The sequence below is a fragment of the Camelina sativa genome, chromosome 8 (assembly GCF_030686135.1).
Source record: "Camelina sativa cultivar CO46 ecotype springtype chromosome 8, ASM3068613v1".
Taxonomy (NCBI): domain Eukaryota; kingdom Viridiplantae; phylum Streptophyta; class Magnoliopsida; order Brassicales; family Brassicaceae; genus Camelina; species Camelina sativa.
In genome coordinates this window covers 17,542,388-17,561,517 of record NC_141887.1, presented here as the reverse complement: position 1 = coordinate 17,561,517, position 19,130 = coordinate 17,542,388, and the positions used below count along the sequence as shown (strand labels likewise).

The 19,130-nt window shown below is 31.8% G+C and overlaps 3 protein-coding genes and 2 long non-coding RNA genes across 11 annotated transcripts; 2 read left to right on the top strand and 3 right to left on the bottom strand.

Annotated features, from left to right (window-relative positions):
• Positions 1-170: 170 nt before the first annotated feature.
• LOC104709535 (protein DOWNSTREAM OF FLC-like) lies at positions 171-981 on the bottom strand. Its single transcript, XM_087463606.1, has 2 exons — positions 790-981; positions 171-544 (listed from the first exon to the last, which is right to left on the bottom strand). The coding sequence occupies exons 1-2, from the start codon at positions 941-943 to the stop codon at positions 186-188; spliced, it is 513 nt and encodes a 170-aa protein (XP_087319732.1). The 5' UTR covers positions 944-981; the 3' UTR covers positions 171-185.
• Positions 982-1,818: 837 nt separating this feature from the next.
• On the top strand, positions 1,819-3,747 carry LOC104707179 (uncharacterized). Of its 5 annotated transcripts, none has more exons than XR_015564484.1 (5): positions 1,819-1,954; positions 2,084-2,281; positions 2,698-2,881; positions 3,082-3,171; positions 3,285-3,747. It is a non-coding gene; the product is annotated as an uncharacterized LOC104707179 (long non-coding RNA). The 5 variants fall into 5 exon arrangements; XR_754574.2 differs by having other exon boundaries at positions 3,257-3,747; XR_015564486.1 differs by having other exon boundaries at positions 1,824-1,954; positions 2,681-2,881.
• Positions 3,748-6,055: 2,308 nt separating this feature from the next.
• On the bottom strand, positions 6,056-7,373 carry LOC147940092 (uncharacterized). Its single transcript, XR_015563291.1, has 2 exons — positions 7,272-7,373; positions 6,056-6,386 (listed from the first exon to the last, which is right to left on the bottom strand). It is a non-coding gene; the product is annotated as an uncharacterized LOC147940092 (long non-coding RNA).
• A 1,731-nt stretch (positions 7,374-9,104) lies between these two features.
• Positions 9,105-10,959, top strand: LOC104707178 (non-specific lipid transfer protein GPI-anchored 4-like). Of its 3 annotated transcripts, none has more exons than XM_010423478.2 (3): positions 9,105-9,599; positions 9,732-9,743; positions 10,592-10,959. In XM_010423478.2, exons 1-3 carry the CDS (start codon positions 9,224-9,226, stop codon positions 10,804-10,806), a joined length of 603 nt encoding a protein of 200 aa, XP_010421780.2. In that variant the 5' UTR covers positions 9,105-9,223; the 3' UTR covers positions 10,807-10,959. The 3 variants fall into 3 exon arrangements, with proteins under 3 accessions (XP_010421780.2, XP_087317084.1, XP_087317083.1); XM_087460957.1 differs by having other exon boundaries at positions 9,109-9,601; positions 9,704-9,743; XM_087460958.1 differs by lacking the exon at positions 9,732-9,743.
• Positions 10,960-12,083: 1,124 nt separating this feature from the next.
• On the bottom strand, positions 12,084-16,328 carry LOC104707177 (sulfate transporter 1.1-like). The gene is made up of 13 exons (XM_010423475.2): positions 16,238-16,328; positions 15,808-16,146; positions 15,640-15,688; positions 15,118-15,500; positions 14,931-14,996; positions 14,738-14,851; positions 14,491-14,607; positions 14,274-14,400; positions 13,723-14,009; positions 13,450-13,640; positions 13,115-13,200; positions 12,828-12,904; positions 12,084-12,442 (listed from the first exon to the last, which is right to left on the bottom strand). Exons 2-13 carry the CDS (start codon positions 16,123-16,125, stop codon positions 12,296-12,298), a joined length of 1,962 nt encoding a protein of 653 aa, XP_010421777.1. The 5' UTR covers positions 16,126-16,146; positions 16,238-16,328; the 3' UTR covers positions 12,084-12,295.
• Between the last annotated feature and the right edge of the window lie 2,802 nt (positions 16,329-19,130).

Below are 19,130 nucleotides of genomic sequence, written 5' to 3'. Positions count from 1 at the left end.
ACATATTCATGAATCGCACAATATATTAACTTTCCTTATCAGACGAACTGAAATAAAGAAAGTTACTCTATCTCTTAGATCGGCCGCCGGGCGAAGTGGAAGTCGGTTCTTCATCCTCGAGGCTGGGCTTCTTCTATCCGAAGTGGGCTTAAATGACCTAACTGAGTACTTAACCGGATTCCCAGTTAAATAACCAAATTGTCTTTCTGGTTTAGTTCGGTATGTGGAGAGGTGCTAAATCCCGCACCAACATCCGCACAGTCTGGCATTGGTGCATCCCTCAGAAATCCCATAGTGTTAGCAAAACGCTCATCTGAAGCAATACCGTTAAAACGGGTGAGAGTCACACGGGCACGGTCATGGCCAGGGGAGAGAGTGGAACAACGTAACTGAGAGCTGCTAACCAACGTTGCATCACAGAACTGATCATCATGGTCTTCGTTAACCAAGATCTTGTATGATCCTGTTGAGTCGGTGCGCGCCTCGTGGCTATAAGTTAACTCCATTGTTCTCCTGTCTTTACATTCCAATCTAACCACCGCACCTATATATATATATTCATATTTCATAGTAAAGATCTCAAATCTCCTATATAACAAAACCCGAAAACGTATAACAGATTCTCAAGTTTTGTATCAAAACTTTACAAAAAACACAGATCTGCAAGTTCAAAACTGATACATAGTCCAAAACACGATCTAAAAGAAAAAAATGTAAACATAGGAAATTGCAAATCTGATTCATAGGAGATTTGGATCTTGGATCTTGGATGTTAATGTAAAACGTTACCAGGAATGTAAGTAGAGGCTGATGTTTCGAAACCAGCGAGGCAAGTGTGGCAATAGACACGGCCTCGCACGACAAACGGGTTCTTATTCGGCCTAGCCGCGATGGTTAGAACCGGTAAAAAGCAGAGAGCCACCAGTAAAACCGCTTTGGACATTTTTGCAAAAGAAATATTAATAACTGGAGTAATGAGAGAGAGGGACACATAAGAGAGTAATGAGTGTGAATGGGAAGTGGCCAGAGTAAGCACTTAAGTGTCTTTTAAACGTGAAACAAACAAAATGATTGGAGCGCGTGGAGTGGTGTGTTTTCTCTGTCGTACGCGCCGAATTAGAGAAACGGTTACTAGTGTCACTGTAGTTTTGCAAAAGAGTGAGTATTTTGGTTGGGTCTTAAAAGTAGTAGCTTAGTCGTCAGTCATTAAAGCAGTGGCTTTATTAAAAAGTGAAATGCCATAATTAGTTATAGACCTTATGAATATGATGATCAAATTTGTTTTGATCGAAGAGTATCCAATAAGCAAAGTTGTTTGTCACATATTAGTGAGAGTTACAGAAATGCATTTAAAGAGGAGTTATATTTATTTATTTTTTAGGCGTTTAATATTCGAAAATTGTTTGGAGTTATACCTTAGTACGACCAATATGTAACTTAATACCAAAAAAAATATTTGTTATTTACATATATCCACGTGATCATGACAATTTTTAAAATATTTTACCCTTGTTCATCAATATTAGTTATTATTATTATGCTTACTATTAATCGAAAAACATTTTAACAAAGAAACCTTAGTTTTATAAAAAATTACAATCAAATATTATTAAAATTATGACTATTAAATTATTTCCGTGGAGGGATACAACTGTCATTACGCATTAACTCCTAAACGGATAAACACGCGAATCTTTATAACATGGTAATCTGACCCAATTATATGTTTTAATCTCAGTCGTTCATTTTTTATGTTTATTTAAAATCCTGACCGTATATTTTGAGATTCTTTTAATTTTCACCACTCATGTCAATATTAAAACAAAAAAAACAAAACCCTTACTCGAATCTTCTTTTTCTCTCTCGCCTCTCTCTCTCTTTACCAAAGACAAAGAGTGGAGGAGGAGGTTCTGGATTGCTGCAGTACATTGAGATTTGTCTCTCTCGACAATATGTAAGATCTGTTTTTTGTATTCTAATTGCTTATTTTTCTTTCGTTCACTAATAGATATGTAAGATCTGTTTTGATTCGGATTGAAGTTTTTGGTTTTGGATTTTGTCAATGTTTGCTTAATTGTGTCAGGAATTGAGCTTAAAATGGAATAATCATAGTTGCAGTGAATGTGTTTCTGATTCTGAAAATATACGTTTCTCATGTTCACTGCTGCTCCGTATCTCTCTGCCGGAAGTGAGCTTCTTCTCGAGATCCTTGGCCTTGGAACTGTCGGTGGTTTGTTCCTTCCCATGCTCGGCGCGCTTCCCCACGCTATGCTTATCATGGGTATGTCTCAAATTTTGAAATTTTCCGAATTTTTAGATCTTTGAGATTTCATATGCTTCGATCTAAACAGTTTCATGCTTGTGTTCCGAGTTTTGCGAGAATATTAGATTTATTTGGGTGAGAAAAAGTGAGTTTTTTTTTTTAGTTTTGGCTCTGATTGAGATTTGCCAGGTTCTGGGAATCAAATAGTGAAACGGTGATTGCAACGGGTGAACGAACTTTATAACTTTTCACCTTGTGCTTTTTAGTCAAAAGTCTTAATCTTTTTTTTTGTACAACTTATTGTCTTTGCTGTTTCTTCTTGATGGGTCTTATATGTTTGTGTTTCTTTCGTTATAATTGGATTTCATAGTGTCTGGACTTTCTGGAGACATTATATTGATCTTTAAGATCCTTTAGCTTTCTTAAATTTTCAGGTGGCAGATTTGGTGGTCTCCTTATGTGAGACACTGGGTGATTCTTCATCTATGAAGTGTTTGGCTGAGACACCAAAGAAAAAAGAACAAATATGACTGAGATGTTGGGTATGGTGCTCAAGCCCTATTTTTGATTTGGTTTGGTTTTTTAGGTGCTACCCATTACTCCATCCAAGTGGCCCAGGTAAACGATTGTTAAACCTTATCCTCCCCGTCTGATTGATACTGTTTGATTATTATGAATTTCCCCGTAAAAGTCTTTATGTTTTGGTTATTTCTATTTTTCTTTGTTTGTATGAAATCTGGATTTTAGCATTATCATTTAGTAGCCATAGAATCTGCAATAAGACTTTATCAAGTGTCTTTTAATTTGAATGTTGCAAGGTTTTCCAGCTGAGGAAAGAGAGAGATGTAAAAGAAGATATTACTTCATATGAGAGTTTCAAATTAAGGAGATTAAGATTGGAATCAACGGTGAGTTTCTGTTCATGATGAAATTCAATTAGTGATGTGAATCTCTTTAGTGAGTTTAGCAACCATTGCCTCGCTTGACGATTAGATGGGTCTAAGCAAGAAGCTAATCATAGGAACAAACAACTGTGGTGAATGAGAAGTTGAGATATCGACGAGCGTTATCAAGTGAGGGAGATAACCAAATCTGCTTTAGCAGCTGCTGAAGAGACTGCAATTAGCGCAAGAACAGCTTTAATGGCAAACCCTTATGTGTCAAGTGGAGCTTCATGGTTTTCAAACGCGTTTGGTGCAGTGACAAAAACGTTTAAAGAGAGAGCTGAGAATGGAGGAGAAGGAAGAAAGGAGATCATCCAACTTGATCCTTCTTCACCTAAAGTTTCTGTTGTTGTTCCTGTTAAGCTCAGTTGATGCAGATCTCACCGAATCAAGTTTTTTAAGTCCATTTCATCTTAATTCTTTTATAGGTTTGCTGTTCATAGAGATATATATGTGATTTCATTTACTAAACAAAAGATAAAAAGACAAAAACCTTATAAGTTGTTCTTACATTCAGACAGAACTTTTCTTCTCTCAAAAGAGATTATTAGCACATTCAAGGAAAAAGTAGCAAATGACTTGAAGGACGATGAGAAATTGGTCTCAAGAACTGAGTTGAAGAAACTTTCGAGTCATTGGATGCTTAACGTGTGAAAGCTCACTCGGTTTAAGAACTTCAACAATCTCACCGTCGAGAACAAGGCAAACGACATCAGCAACTTTCTAAATCTGCTTGATACTATGAGAAACAATCACAGTTGAATCCTTCTCTCCTTCAAAAACTAAGCTAATAAGTCCATCTTGAAATGTGTTTGTCTTTCTCCATTTTTTCTTTCTTATTTATTTTATTATAATTTTAAACGTTAAGGATACAAAATAAGCCAAACAAAACAACAAGCCAGACAATACTGAACTATTATTTAATAGCCTACATGTAACCCAATCGTTTAGACCCCATGACAAGGAGAAGGATAAATTATTTTGTTAAGTAATCGTTACACTATCAATAAATTATACGCATGTTTTAAACTAAAAAAATAATCATATTGGAAATTTGTTTTTCGCACATCTGTATATATTATTTCAAAAATATACATAAATAACATAATCCTATCTTAAACCACATAATAGTAATTCTGACGAGAGATACGTATTGTGCAATCTGTATAAGTAAACAACAAACTTAAACAAAAACCAGTACTACTTGAGTATAACAAATTTACATTGGCACAAAATGTAAATATAAATTTTTCCCGTGGTATATAAGGGTACTTTTTTCGAGAAAGGACAAATACAGGTATTAATGAATATCCTTATACAATTAAAAATTATAAACCCAAAATCAATTTAAGAACTTAATGAATAAACTAAAATATTGAAATAAACTATTTTGTTGTTTATTTTTTTGTTCCTTCTTGGATTATATTGCTTATTTATTGGATTGTTGCTTTAAAACATTCATAAACTTAATGAATACAAACAAATATATTTTCTATTATAAATGTTATACCAAAGAAATATATCTATAAATAGTAATATAATCCAGCACATATGTGCGGATACAAGATCAATAAGTTTCACAACTTAAAATTAATAAATCTATTAATATAAAACTCTTCTACTACATATTTTTTTTTAAATCAGTCGTGCAAATATATTATCGAATTATATTATCGGATACAAAAAGGGACAGGACGGGATGGATCGAGACAATACATGATGGGATGGGACTGAATTAGACTAGATTTAATACCCAGTAAGAAAAATTACATTAATATTTTCAACAAACACGGATAATGCTTGATTATTATGGATCAATTGCAAAAAATATATAATTTCGAGGTGATGAAGATGATGATCATGTTTATTTTCGGTACGGGTTGCGGGATTCTACATATACACCAAAATATTGACAAAACACCGTAAAACTGTGGCCAACTAATTTTAAAATTCTAATATTAGACAATTAAAATTTTACAACCTAAAAGGGTTTATTATTTGACTGAATATAATAGATATTTTTTCTCAATGTGTTTTGAGGTAATTTTATTTTTCTAATCAAGTACATATACTTTAAAAAACAATGATTAAATTTTGAGAAAAAGTCCAGTCTATTTATGGTATTAAGACGAGAAATAGTCTGTAAACTGAAACGGATAATTCGAATAATGAGAACTAATATATTGAACGATTTTTAAAAAAAACGGACAGAAATTAATGATAAAAGTAATAAATTAAAAAATATAAGTAGATCAATTCAAGTGTCAAATTTTCACGAATTTGGATACAGATTGACTATGCGACATGTAATTAACCATTTTAGAACAGGCACTTTTAACATTTTGGTATTTTTGAAAAAAATTATATAGTTTTTAAAAATTACAATTATTTGGATAATTTTTTTTTTGAACAAATTATTTGGATAATTTCAACTAACTAAATAAAAACAAATATTCAAGGAAGAGCTCTGGCATCCTGTCTAATTTTTTTACCCAATCTCTTTTAGTAAACATTGTGTAACGAGTAATTATTTAAAAGAGAATGAATATAAGATGAAAAATTATGATGGATATGGGACGAGATGAGACTAGACGAGACGATACGAGACAAGACGATACGAGACGAGAAGGGATGAGTTGGAATGTGAGGGGATGGGACGGGACAGGACGTGTTTCCGTTCCATAAATATGTTTAGGTTTATTTTTTAAAAAAATACATAAAAATAATGCACCTATGCTACAGCACCCGAATTAATATAAATCTTAATCAGTTTACGAATATAAGATTTATATGAAAATATTTTGTTCTGTGTTGTAGCACGGGTTACTACCTAGTATAATAATAAATAAAGAAATATTTATTCTAATTTTTCCATTATATGATTTATATCTCTATTTATTAGTAATATATAATTTCTTAAATGACTACAATAAAATACTCATTCTCATAATCAGTTCCTGATTGGTGTCTCTCTTTTTCCATCTTCATCTTCCTTTTAATAACTTAGGTAAGAATTGAATTTCAAATTTCGAACTTCTTTTTAGGGATTTCTCCGGCGTAGAAGATGGTCGTTGAATCGAGGATTCATGTCTGCGTCAAACCAAAACCCCTTGAGAAAAACGAATCATCTCCCTGGAAGATCATCGCTTCTGATAATCGCATATACATCCCTAAACAGACTGAACAATACCAATTTGGTAAGTAATCTCACTTCCTCTTATACAGTCTCCTTGTATCGACGAAGTAAAAGACGATAATTGTGGCGAAATTTTTTTCTCCCACTACACTACAAAAACGCAAATTCTATTTTTATTTCTTCTTCTCTTTCTGTTTTTTTCGGTCTCACCTCTCAAACAATTTGGATTTTAATTTATAAATTTTTTTTGAAGATTTCAACAAAATCATCAAAAGTGAATAAGTGAAAGATTTTTAAGTATTGCTAGAGAGTATTCTATAGTTTTGTTGTTTAGTTTTCTAAAATCTTGTAAAGTACTCTAAATAATTTTCTGTATTTTTGTGATACTTTTCATGACTTTATTTTATGAAGAATGAGTATAAAATCATGAAAAAATATCATAATAATTAGATTCATTAACAATCCTAAATTCTTTTGTTTTAATTGATCAATAACACAAAACTTTTATTGACTTTATAAAAGATTGAATTCAATAACCCAAATATGTTAAGAGTTTAAATGATTTTTTACAAATCAGAAACTAATAACAATAAACTTTAACAGACTTTAACAAAATCATGATCTAATAACAACATGTTCTACATTACATTTAAAGTATTTAAAACTTTATTCAAATCTCAAACAAATAACCCCACTAAATATCACTCTCAATAAACACATTTGAACTAATTTGGCACTGTAATAATTCAAAAACATTCAATGACTATAAAATCTATTTATAACCAGTGTTATAATATTAGTAACATAAGGAGTTTAATAAAAAAATATTATTACGCCAACAATTTATATCTTAATTCATCTCTACCAACAAAAAGAACAAGCATCAGGAGCAGATAAAAATTTTATTTGAATAAAAGAGAAAATAGACCTTTTTCCAACTATGTTTGTGAATGGCTTCAATGGTGGATAGTGAGAATCGCGTCAATGGTGCAATGGACTGGATAAGAGCTCCAATTTATCCCAATATCCCTCTTTTGCTTGAAACAAAATCATCTATTTTATAGAAAAAATTATATCAAATAAGGGCAAAATTGGCATAAATTTAGAAAAGGTAAAATTAAAAATAGATAGAATAAAGATATTTTTTAAAAAGGATACCAAAAATAGGCATTATTCAAAGATTCTATTAAATATATACTCTATATAATAGTTAAGCATCTTTATTTATTTTTTAGAAGTTTCATATTCAAAGTCTTCGGCTGGACAAATTATATACATACTAATAAAAATGCATCATTTAATATATAAAAAGTTAACAATATTATTTACACATTCATGTTCTCGTAACAAATTTTTTTTTTTAAGTTTACCCCTATTCATCTATTAATTATTAATAATATATATAACTTTAAAATAGTAATTACTAAATTACTAAAAAACTCAACTGGGATCTCTATCTTTCTGGAGTGCATGGAATGAAAACTGGATGTTAGCGTAACATGTCTAGTGTAAGGGAGAGATTTGTTGGAGTCGTATGAAAACTAATAAGCTTGTTATTTGTTAGTTTGAGACTTGGTCATTGTTAGTTTTGTTGATTTGGTCAATAAACCGAAGTTATAGGTGACTGGAGTTTGCAGAGAAGCTGTAGGCGCCTTAGAAGGAGGTTTTGAAGGCTGGTCTCTGTTAAGGTTTTCTCGTGGCAACTAGGATGGGACTCTAGTTTTTCGGAGTTGTGGAAATCATGTAAATTTCCAAGTTTAGTATCTTGGAATCGGTGTTTCGTCTTCTGTTTTTGCTTTGGATTTACGTTTCGTATTTAACTCTTTTGTTGTCGTCTGTTTATTCTGTAGATTTTGGTATTTTCTGCTACTAGTATTCTTTGTAACTTCTGTCACAAATTTAAAACTGGTATAAAACTTAACTTTTTACCAAAAAAAACCCGAAGTTATAGGAACTGAGCCACGTTAGAAATAGTTTTGCTTAGTAATCTTAATTTTTTTTTTTTAAGTTACTAAAAGTCTGAGTGTAAGCTCGTACATGATCCTTTTTGCATGCTGGGAACTATAATAGTTTCTCCAACAGTGAGAAAGAGTGTGAGATTCTTCAATGTATTAATTTAATCATATTCTTTATTTATTTCAATTTTAAATAATAAAAAAAATAACTAGTTACATAATGACAAATGGCAAGCAACATTTTCTAGATTGCTTAAATAAGCAACAACTCTCTTTTTTCCTTCTTCCTTTTCTATTTTTTATTATTATTATAATTATGGAAATGGTGCTAGAAAACCCAGCTGGAAAAACTCTAACATTTATATGGTTCTTTCTCTAAGTATTTTTTTTTTCTACTTTCAGTTGTTGTAAAGCTCTTTAAAAGCTATTTTGATTTCAGTCTAAATGTCTAATGCATTAGGGTATTATTTTTTTATTATTATGAGAAGCCAAATTTTTTATTTTAAAATAGTATGATTGTTTCACGTATTTTACTTAATCGTATTATCCTAACAGAAATCATCAAGAATAACAGATAAATAACGCTTTACAAACAAAAAACGGATAGACAAAAACGGGGTAACTTAACTAACACAAAGCATTCAAATCGATGATAACAAACTAATAATAACCTATTCAACAATAATGTCAAGACTCCAAGATTTAAGGAACAAGAATAGGACTTCAAATTCAAAAAACAAACAACACAATCCTTATCTTTTTTTCTTTTTCTTCTTTGAAAATAATTCTTATCTTTTCTTTTCCGAGCTTCACTTCCATATATAAAATCCCCATTCCTGTATATATTATCTCAAGCAAAAACAATTAGAGCTACCAAAATAAACTCAATACGCTCTTCAAAGAAAGAAAACAAAAACTAGCAATAATGAAGCAATCTCTTCTTCTTTCCATCGTTTTACTATTACTATCATCATCATCACTCGTTACACCGATCCATGCACGTAACAAGTCACATCCGGCAAAGTCCCCCGTTGGAGCTCCAGCACCAGGACCATCAGGCGCTGATTGTTCTTCGGTGATATTAAACATGATGGATTGTCTCACTTACCTTAGCATCGGATCAAACGAGACTATGCCAGAGAAATCTTGTTGTGATGGGATAGAGACTGTTTTGAAATTTAACCCACAGTGCATTTGTTCCGGTTTGGTGAGTGCCAACAATATGGGAATCGAATTGAATAACACAAGAGCTCTTGCCACTCCTAAGACTTGCAAACTCTCCATTTCTCCTCCCCACTGCGGTTAGTTTTTATAAGAAAAAAATTATTTTATTTTGTCTCAATTGCTAAGCTAGCTTCTTCTTCTTTTTTTTTTTTTTTTTTTTTTTTTTTTTTTTTCTGCAAGTATGATGACTCCAAGCGGTACGACACCAGGTGCATCTCCTGGTACGTGTTGACTTAATTATTTTCATGTTTTCTTAATTTTTATTTTGTTTTTGCCTCAATTAGATAGACCGATTGTGTGAGTAATTAATATTGAGGGATTTTGTTGTTTCTTCCCTTAGGGGATTGATTCAAAAGGGTATTGAAATAGTGTAGTATTAAATCTAAAATATATGTATACATGCATTTTCTTTTTGGCATTAGCTAATTTCATCATTAGATTTTCTTTAATTGTTCAATTGTCGCTTTCACTCGATCAAAGAACACATTACATTGGTAACTAAAACAGAAGTTTTTGTGTTCTTTCATTTTCTCCTTTTTGATGAATGAGAAGGCGTTTAAAATGTTAGTGTGGTTTTTAATTTTTGTATTTTTTGTTTTTTTTTTTAAATGTATGCTGATGTGAGAATTCAACTCCACATCATTGAATCAAAAACAAATCGAACATTACCAACTAAGCTAAGACGTTTTATTTAGAGTTGTTTTAATGTTTTTAATAAAGATTTATTTTGTTAGTTTATAGCCCTTTATCAGACTTTTTCGGCAAACCTATATATAAACAACCTCTAGACCCATAAATCATTACATTTTTTTTTTTTTTTTGGTTCTGAATTGGTTTTCATTTTTAAATTAATAAAATATCGTTGACAAAAAAAAAATCTCAACCTTTTTTATAAAGCTTTTACTGCTTATTATTCTTATTCAATAAGAATTTCGATATACCGTAATTGTTATTGTGTTACTCGCATTGCATTTGTGTTACTCCTTTCTATTTTTACTAATAAATACTTTCGTATGTTACTTAAAAAGATATATAATATGTATAATTATGAATGTTATTATGGATTCAGTTTCCCCATCGGCTGGAACACCCAAGACTTCCCCATCTGCAGCCAAGTCACCATCTGCAGCCAAGTCACCGGCAACTTCGCCATCTTCGGATGAGACACCATCAAAGACTGCACCATCACCCACTTCTGGCACAAGCATCATCTCAGTTCCTGCACTCACCATCGTTGCCGTATTAGTTTCTTCTATTGCTTACATTTCGGCTTTTCCCAATTAATCACAGCTTTTCTTTTATTATTTCTTTGTATTTTCTTCGATGAATTGAACATTGTTATGGTCGTCATTTGAAGACATGATTCTTTTAATGTTTTTGGATATTCAGGTTAGATTTCTTCAATCATGCAACCGTCGTATTATATGTTTGGTGTTATTTGATGTGTATTTTGTTTTCTTTAAAACAAAGTGAAAAAATGTGTTGGGCTAGCTGCTCAATTATATTCTATTAGGATTAGATCTTATAAAATAAGTCTGCTCAGAGCCATACCTAAGGCCCAAGACGAATATAAGAAATGGAATAAAATATGAAAAATGCAATAATAATTATAATTCAAATTAAAATATGAATCTAAATCTTCGTTAAACAACATTAAACACAAAAGGTTTCGTATAAACTACATGACATATTTGCAATTGCAAGTTTGACCTAATTGTCTAGCCAGTGCAGGAAAGGCTAATGGAAAGTTCGAAGACCATCGTCCATATATAAACCATCTTAGCTTGAGTAACCACTAAAATTTGTAATTTTTTTTAATAGGCTACGTATTTCATTTTCTTTAAAAATGGAGAGGGTCGTAAATAGATTACAAAACTTAACTCAATTTTAAATTTTAAACTAGGTTTTTTTTTTTGTTAACCTATATATATTATTACTTGTATTTTGATATTATTGGTTTAGTAGGTCATTGCTTTAGTTGACGTTTAATTTTGTTAATCTTATAAATGTCAATCTTATGCCATGGAACAATGATGGATGTATATACCCTCCTAACCGGCTCTATGAACAGTATCTAGCTGTCAGCTAGTCACACAAATATCCCAATCTATTTTAAAAATGCCAATTAGGAATAAATTAAGAAAATGATTTAGGTCGAGGTTGATGCAGATCATATCCGATAGATTGAGATGGGATGGTTATGCTGACCTCTCTTGATTTCATACGTTTAGTTCAATTTAACAGATAAAATCATACTTACATATAAACTCTTTAAAATTAGTATTATTTAAAATATTCGGACACAAAGATTCCAACTCATAGATCAAATCAAGAAATAAACTAAAATTCAATTAAATACTAAGTTGAATGTTTTATAAGCTAATAAAAATTGCGGAAATTGATGAAAAAATCAAATGAATATTCTGACAAATAAACACTTCCCACAATTTGGGTTACATAACACAATTGTTAACATAGTAAGTTGGAAGTACAATATTCAACATCTCATATAAAACACAAATCACGAGAGAAATAACATTCGAAAGATGGAACATAAAATAAACAAATAAATAAAAGCCACTTTTTCCCCATTTCACCTTTGTTTGATTCAAACAAAAACTCAACAACCATGCATATATTACACATATTATCATACCATCTCAAGAAAAGAAAACAAAAGAAAAAAACCATAGTTCTTAAATCAGTTCCTCTCATATATATACACACATACGTATATGGATGTGTGTATATATATATATATTAATAGACGATATTAAGCTTGCTGCTCGGCCAATTTCGGAGAACAAGCCGCGACCGCATCGCCAACACTAAGGAAGATATTTTCCTCTCCAATCTCCTCGGCGAACTTGGAAGCAAAAAGTTTCTCAGTAACCACTGGTCCCGGATTTGCTAGAATTAACTGTTCAATTTCAAGTCAATTAATCAATAAGATTGATCGCGTATTAACGACTACTAATACTAATACCACTAATTTAGGTACATACACAACTAAAGATGTATTTTTTGTACTTCGGTTATTGTATATTAAGAAACCTTTTAGTTTAGTAAAATTAAAAACAGTATACCGTAAAAAGAATGATATCTCAATTAGTATTCTTACAAAAACAATTACTAAATACATCTAAGGTTTTATTGCTATGACCGAGCGTTATTTAATTTAATTTTAATATAAACCTCTAAAATAAATATACAATATATTTTTTGCTTATGTAACTATAAACAATTTAAAATAATCGATTTTTCAACCAATAGATTGTTACATTGATCGAAAGAAGATTAAATACCTGAATATGTTGCTTCTCGAGGCTCTTGTGAAGTTCTTCGATGGAGTGGATACCACTGGTATCGATATCAGTAACCGCTGCTCAAATATATATGTATGTATACCATCAATAAATTTGTAATTGTACCATTACTTTATGTTGTTTTAATAGTTTCACTATATATAAGATCGTCAAGTTAGTTGAATTATTATTATTATTATTATTATTATTATTATTATTATTATTATTATTTTTTTTTTTTTGTTAGAGAAGATGATCAGTATAACTAATAGAAAGATTATTCTTACGTGACATCTCGATAATCACAAATTTGATTGGGGGCATGCCCTCTGCTTTAGCGTGTTCTTGCTCTTCTCGCAACCATCTTGATGCCCTGTCACCAAATTTCAATTATTAATTAGTCCATCTAATCAACTCTTACATATATACATCAAAGTGAATTAGTCCATCTAATTATCCCCCACGACTAATTAAATTTTGTATAATTTTAATATGAAAGGAAGCGCAAATCATTTACATCCAGTTTTGGTTTTTTTATCATATTTTTTGGTCAATAACGTTTTTTTATTGAGTAGAAAAAAAAAAGATATTAGCATAATGAAGGATGTGTAGATATATATACCTTTCTCGGACATAGTTGGAGTTGGAAAAGTAGATGGCGGAGTCAACACGGATGATCAAGATTCCGGGAATCTTGGCAGCGTCCGGGTACTGTAGAGTGTTCCGATACACATTTGTATTTGGAAGCTTCCCTAGAATCGCAGTTCTTGGTCTTGTCACTTGCAGCAGTATCTTGGCAAAAGATATCGCCACCTATGTAAAATAGTTTCACCAACAAACGAAAAATAAGTAAGCTTTAAATATAACAATCTATTATATAAGTGAGATGTCTTACGGAGATCAAGAGGCCAATCTCAACGGAGATGAAGACGACACCAAAGAAAGCTCCCATGCAAGCCATGAAGTCAAGTTTATCAATCTTCCATATGAGAACAGCTGCGTCAATATCGATAAGACCGAGGACAGCCGATATAATGATGGCTGCGAGGATAGCATTTGGAGTGTACTTGAAGAGAGGTGTGATGAACTCTAAGGTCAGAGCTACCACTATGGCCATCACTATGTTTGAAACCGCTGTGTGGACTCCAGCCATGTAGTTCACGGCAGATCGCGAAAACGAACCTATAATTTTGTTATATGTGAGTTACTCATCATGACCGTCTTTTATCAAAGAAGAAACGTATACAAACATCACATGTAAAACCATCATCAGATATTTTCGCAGATAAGTACAAATCTTTATCTCTATTTGTGTATTAGAAAAAGTAAAAAACATTATTAAAATACTCAAAAATGCGATTGTAATATTGTAAATAATAAGTAGGATATCCTTTGAAACCTATATTGACAATTAATACTATAACATTCAATGTTTTCGCAACTTACCGGTGGCAATGTAACAAGAAGTAAGTGAACCGACGACGTTCATAGTCCCCAAAGCGATCATCTCTTTGTTCCCATCGATTTGATAGTCTTTCATTGCCGCAAATGTTCTTGCAATCGCTACAGCTTCCTAGAAAATATTATTTTCCGACATAATTTGGCGAATTAGAATACAAAACATTAATGATCTCTTACTTATATGCAGATGTGCATGACTTACCGTTAAGGCGACCATACCAGCAATGGCTCCAATTCGGATTCCTTCCGTAAAATATTTTCCGGAGAAGAAAATCTTGTGAGCAGAAATGGGATTGATTCCTTGATCTATATGTCTCACCTTCATAGTTTAAATGATAAAATATTGTTGGTTAAACTAGGGAATGTATCAAATATTACTCATTAATGACGATTTTTTTTTTTTTTTAAAAGAAACATATAGACATGCATGCATGCATGTGTAAGCTTACAATTTGGACTCCTTGTTTGTCAGCACGAGTTATGAAGACAAAGAAGGTAGAGATAATGACGGAAATAAGAGGAGCAATTGCCGGAACCCAAAAGAGTTTCTTGTTTCTCTTCCCCTGTAATCAAACTGTCATATCAGAAATGGAGTACAAAGATGCACACATATATATCGGAGATGAAAAGTAAAAGGATTACGATGAATTTGGCGACGAGAAGAAAGGTCAAGAAACTGGCGCCAATGACTATAGTTTGCCAATTCCACTGGAAGAATCATAAATAAACGAAAACGAATGAGATATTAATGTTTAGATATGAACTATGAAGTATTGAGTAATCATAAAATAAAACAAAATAAAAGAAAGTTGAATAATCAAAAAGGTACCCCATGACGAGCAGCCGCGAATACGGATTGCATAACAGAAACAATATCAGTTTTCTTGGTAAATGTCTTGATGCCAAGAAAGCCCTTAAGCTGTTGGAGAGCGATTGTGATGGCTGCTCCTCCCATGAATCCAACCACCGCGGCATGTGACAAAAAGTCAATCAAGAATCCCAACCGCAGAAAACCAAGGCCGGCTTCGAAAATACCAGCGAAGAAAGTGGCAGTGAAGGCAAGGCGGAGGTAATCAGCAGGGTTATCATTTGGGTCGATCACGGCCTGGCACAACGTTCCTAAAAGAAGAGACACCACAGCCACTGGTCCTATAGCAATATCTCTAGAACTCCCCATCCCCGCGTACACAAGTGGTGGCACAAAGCTCGAGTCTGCCAAAAAAAAACAAAAAATCATGCATTCACATATTTGCACACAAGAGTGTACTATAAACGATATATATTATTATCAACACTTGTAATTTTTTCTGATAAACAAAACAAAATTTAGGTAAAATGTATTGAGACTCACAAAGTCCGTATTTTGGATCCAAATTCGCGAGCTTTGCATATCCGATATCCTGTCATCCATGAAACATATAAATGAGATATAGATATGGTTTGGATATGAAAGGAAGAAATGCAAAAAAGTAGTACGTGGAGTTGAGAAAAATGGAGTCATAAATTATAAATAGTAAACCTGAGGGATGCAAAGACTAGCAATGGTGAGACCGGCAATGACATCGCCTCTAAGTTTGCGAAGATTGTAATCTCTTGCCCACCCAATGATCGGGAAGACAGCCTGGATCCCGAGCAACACCTGCTTAGATTTGGTCTGGCCCTTGAATTCCCTAAGTGGTGCATCATGGAAGAAAGTTTCTTGAACCACTGACTTGAAGTCCTTGAGCAAACCCACTTTCGGAGGAGCTAGCACTCTCTGGCGAACGTGTGTTGTCTCATCATCTGATGTCTTTCTTGAACCGGACCCTCCTCCGTCCGGTGGATTAGTCCTCGCCATGATTGTTGAAAAATTAGTTGCCTGCAGAAATTGTTACAAATAAGCATTACTAAGAAATGAAGTAATGACTAGCTTAATTTGTAAGGTGTTAATGAGGACTAGTTTTAAAAACCTTAGACGGGAGATATTATTATTTGGGGTACTGTAGATTTTTATTGAGGGATTGGAATGTTGCTTCGTAGTTTATATAAGTTGCAAAACATCTGAAAGTCAACTCTGAAGATCACAATTTGGATTTCATATTTTTTGTAAGAAAAAACATGTTACACTTTGATAAATTCAGCGAAGGCCAACATACTGTAATTTATTAATAAATCAAAATATGATAATAACATTGAACAATATCTGAGGTGTTAACTTAATTGATTTGATATCGGGTGGAGTACTGAAAGACCAAAAGGTTGACTTTGGCAATTTATGCGGTGTAGATCAGATACATACCCCAAAAAAAATACTAATTATACTTTAAATTCAAGAAAATGCTAGTGCAATTCAAATTTAAAATACTAGTCCTTTAGTTCATTGAAACAAAACATAATTAAAATGTGACATTTAATTTTAAAATATATAAAATGGTTACACCAACATACTAAAAGTTTCAACGATTCGAGAAACTGGTTACTATTACGATCGTAGAAATTTTGGAGAAGTGAGTGATTATCGATTTCAAGTTACTATTCAAATGGTGGAAAACAAGTGTTTTGCCACAGATTTATGACTGATTGACCAGCAAGTACGACATCTATTAAATTAAACAAGAAAATTATCATATATAATATAAAAAGTATTAAAAATCAAAGCTAAATATGAAAAATAGACATATTTAATAACAAAAAACTATATGAAGTACTAAATAATTCCTAAAAAATGAAACGGAAAAAAAATAATAGTAAAACACCTATAACTATCTATATTGGCAGATTAAAGCTAGAAAATGATTATTTTTTAACAATTAACAATATATATATATATATATATGTATATAGTAATTTTGACCAGTTTGAAAAAAAAGAAGTAAGATTTACGAATAATTGCGCAAAGAACCAATCAAACTTTAAAATGCTTAATAACACGTTTAGAGGAGTACTTGTTCGCAATGAACCTAACTCATACATGTGGCACATACGGAAGACTGCTTAAATGGACGGTAAAATACTCCACATCGCTCTGTAATCTTATATCTCACTAAACATATCATAAAAATGTATACTGAAACGTTTACTAAGAGACATTGATTTTTATAAAATTAGTAACCCAAACACTCTAATAGTAGACGTGTACCTTAACTCAAACGATTGGGTATTTTTGAGATATTAACATAGAGTGATGCTACCAAAAATATGTTAATTTATTTTTCATCTGTATCTTACGTGCATTATGAAAACTTAACCAGAAATTGTGACACATCGGTGACACTGGTACAAATTATTATAATAAATAACTTGGTCAAAAAAGTTGATTGGACGATAATGTTATCAGATCCATTTTAAAGGGATGAATAAGAAAGGTTCAAGCCTTAGTGATGAACCCAAAAATTATCCAATTTACCCCCCACATTATGTGTTAATAATCCGAATCATTTAGATGAACTTTGGACATGAAAAATAGAAAGTCAAAGGTACAAAATAGAAAGTACATATACAACTGTACTGTCTTCTACTGCTGTCATCCCATTAAATGTACAAAACACAAGTGGTGCTCATAGATTTGTTTCTCTCTCACTCCGTCCAGGTTCATTGTGTGTCAATTCTAGGAACATAAAACAAATTCAACTAAGTATATTAGTATTAACAAACAGCTATATAAACTATACTGTATTTAAGAGCTAGCTGATCTTCATTTTAAATCAGTATTTCGACGAAATAAAAAGATTGAATTTTTTTCTGTTTTACCAATTCGTAGCATTCGCGGTGACAAGTCCTGAAGTATATCTAAAAAGTTAGCATCATGTCACTATTAATTCGAAAATGAAAGAAATAAAGATATGGTTTTGATAATTCACTACAAGAAAAAGAGTTAGACTGTTTCACTTAGATTTTTTTTTTTTTGGTTTTTTTTGAACAAACGATTGTATCACTTAGATAGGATCAGAAAACTATTGCTGTTAGTTTAAACTAGGTTGGTATTCGTGTTATGCCGCAGGTTGTTTTAATTTATTTTTTGTTATTAATTTTATTTTTGTATTTTTTTTGAAATACTATTTGTTTTTATGTTGTTTGAAATCGAATATCATAATTAATAAGTTTTTTTTGTAGTGGTCAATGGTATTTTTTTTTTAGTATTTTTATAATTTGTTGTAGTTTTCAAAGTAAAAAATGAAGAAAAAAATTAGACTTAAACAAATTGTGATTAAAATAACTTTTGTTACACATTGGTACGTGAGTCCGCATAAATGATTTTCAAATAAAATAAATACTTAGATAAATAAACATTAAATTTTATTTTAATGATATATAAATTAGATGATAGTGTATAAAAATGTGAATTTTTTTTTATTATAACTAGAACTTACTCATTATATATCACTACCAAGTACAATATTTTTGCCAATCAAGCTCAATAATTGAAGCCATCCAATTTAGTTCAATTTTTCAATACAACATGATAAACCGGGATAAGATTTGCCTTTGTAAAAATTATTCGTGGACGTTAATAAGCTAGCTTGACAACTTTGGAATAAAGTGTTTGGTTTAAATCATTGTCTCCTACTCCACAAGATATCCTTTAGAAAGCTTTGAAGTCTTGGTCATGCTTAGGAGAACCAACGACTTGAACCAAACATATTTAATCACTTTGTGATATTAAGGTGGTGATTCTGTTTTTAATGGTGTTCTCTATATGGCATGTGACTGTAGTAGGTGAGCGATAAAAATTGCGATGAAGTCGTTATTTCGTTCTGTCCATAACTCATATATTGAAGCCTGCATGCACTTCGAAGTGCGCCTCCAACCATTCAAGATATTGCAACTATATAACCGACCATGATTCCAATCTATCATCTGTTG

Coding starts and splice junctions, on each gene's coding strand:
- LOC104709535 (XM_087463606.1), bottom strand. CDS start 943: ATGTCCAAAGCGGTTTTACTGGTGGCTCTCTGCTTTTTACCGGTTCTA. Junction 545..789: donor AGCCTCTACTTACATTCCTG/GTAACGTTTTAC, acceptor ATATATATATAG/GTGCGGTGGTTAGATTGGAA.
- LOC104707178 (XM_087460957.1), top strand. CDS start 9,224: ATGAAGCAATCTCTTCTTCTTTCCATCGTTTTACTATTACTATCATCA. Junction 9,602..9,703: donor TTTCTCCTCCCCACTGCGGT/TAGTTTTTATAA, acceptor TTTTCTGCAAGT/ATGATGACTCCAAGCGGTAC. Junction 9,744..10,591: donor GACACCAGGTGCATCTCCTG/GTACGTGTTGAC, acceptor TTATGGATTCAG/TTTCCCCATCGGCTGGAACA.
- LOC104707177 (XM_010423475.2), bottom strand. CDS start 16,125: ATGGCGAGGACTAATCCACCGGACGGAGGAGGGTCCGGTTCAAGAAAG. Junction 14,852..14,930: donor TTCTCGTCGCCAAATTCATC/GTAATCCTTTTA, acceptor GTTTGATTACAG/GGGAAGAGAAACAAGAAACT. Junction 13,201..13,449: donor TCCAACTATGTCCGAGAAAG/GTATATATATCT, acceptor ATTTGGTGACAG/GGCATCAAGATGGTTGCGAG.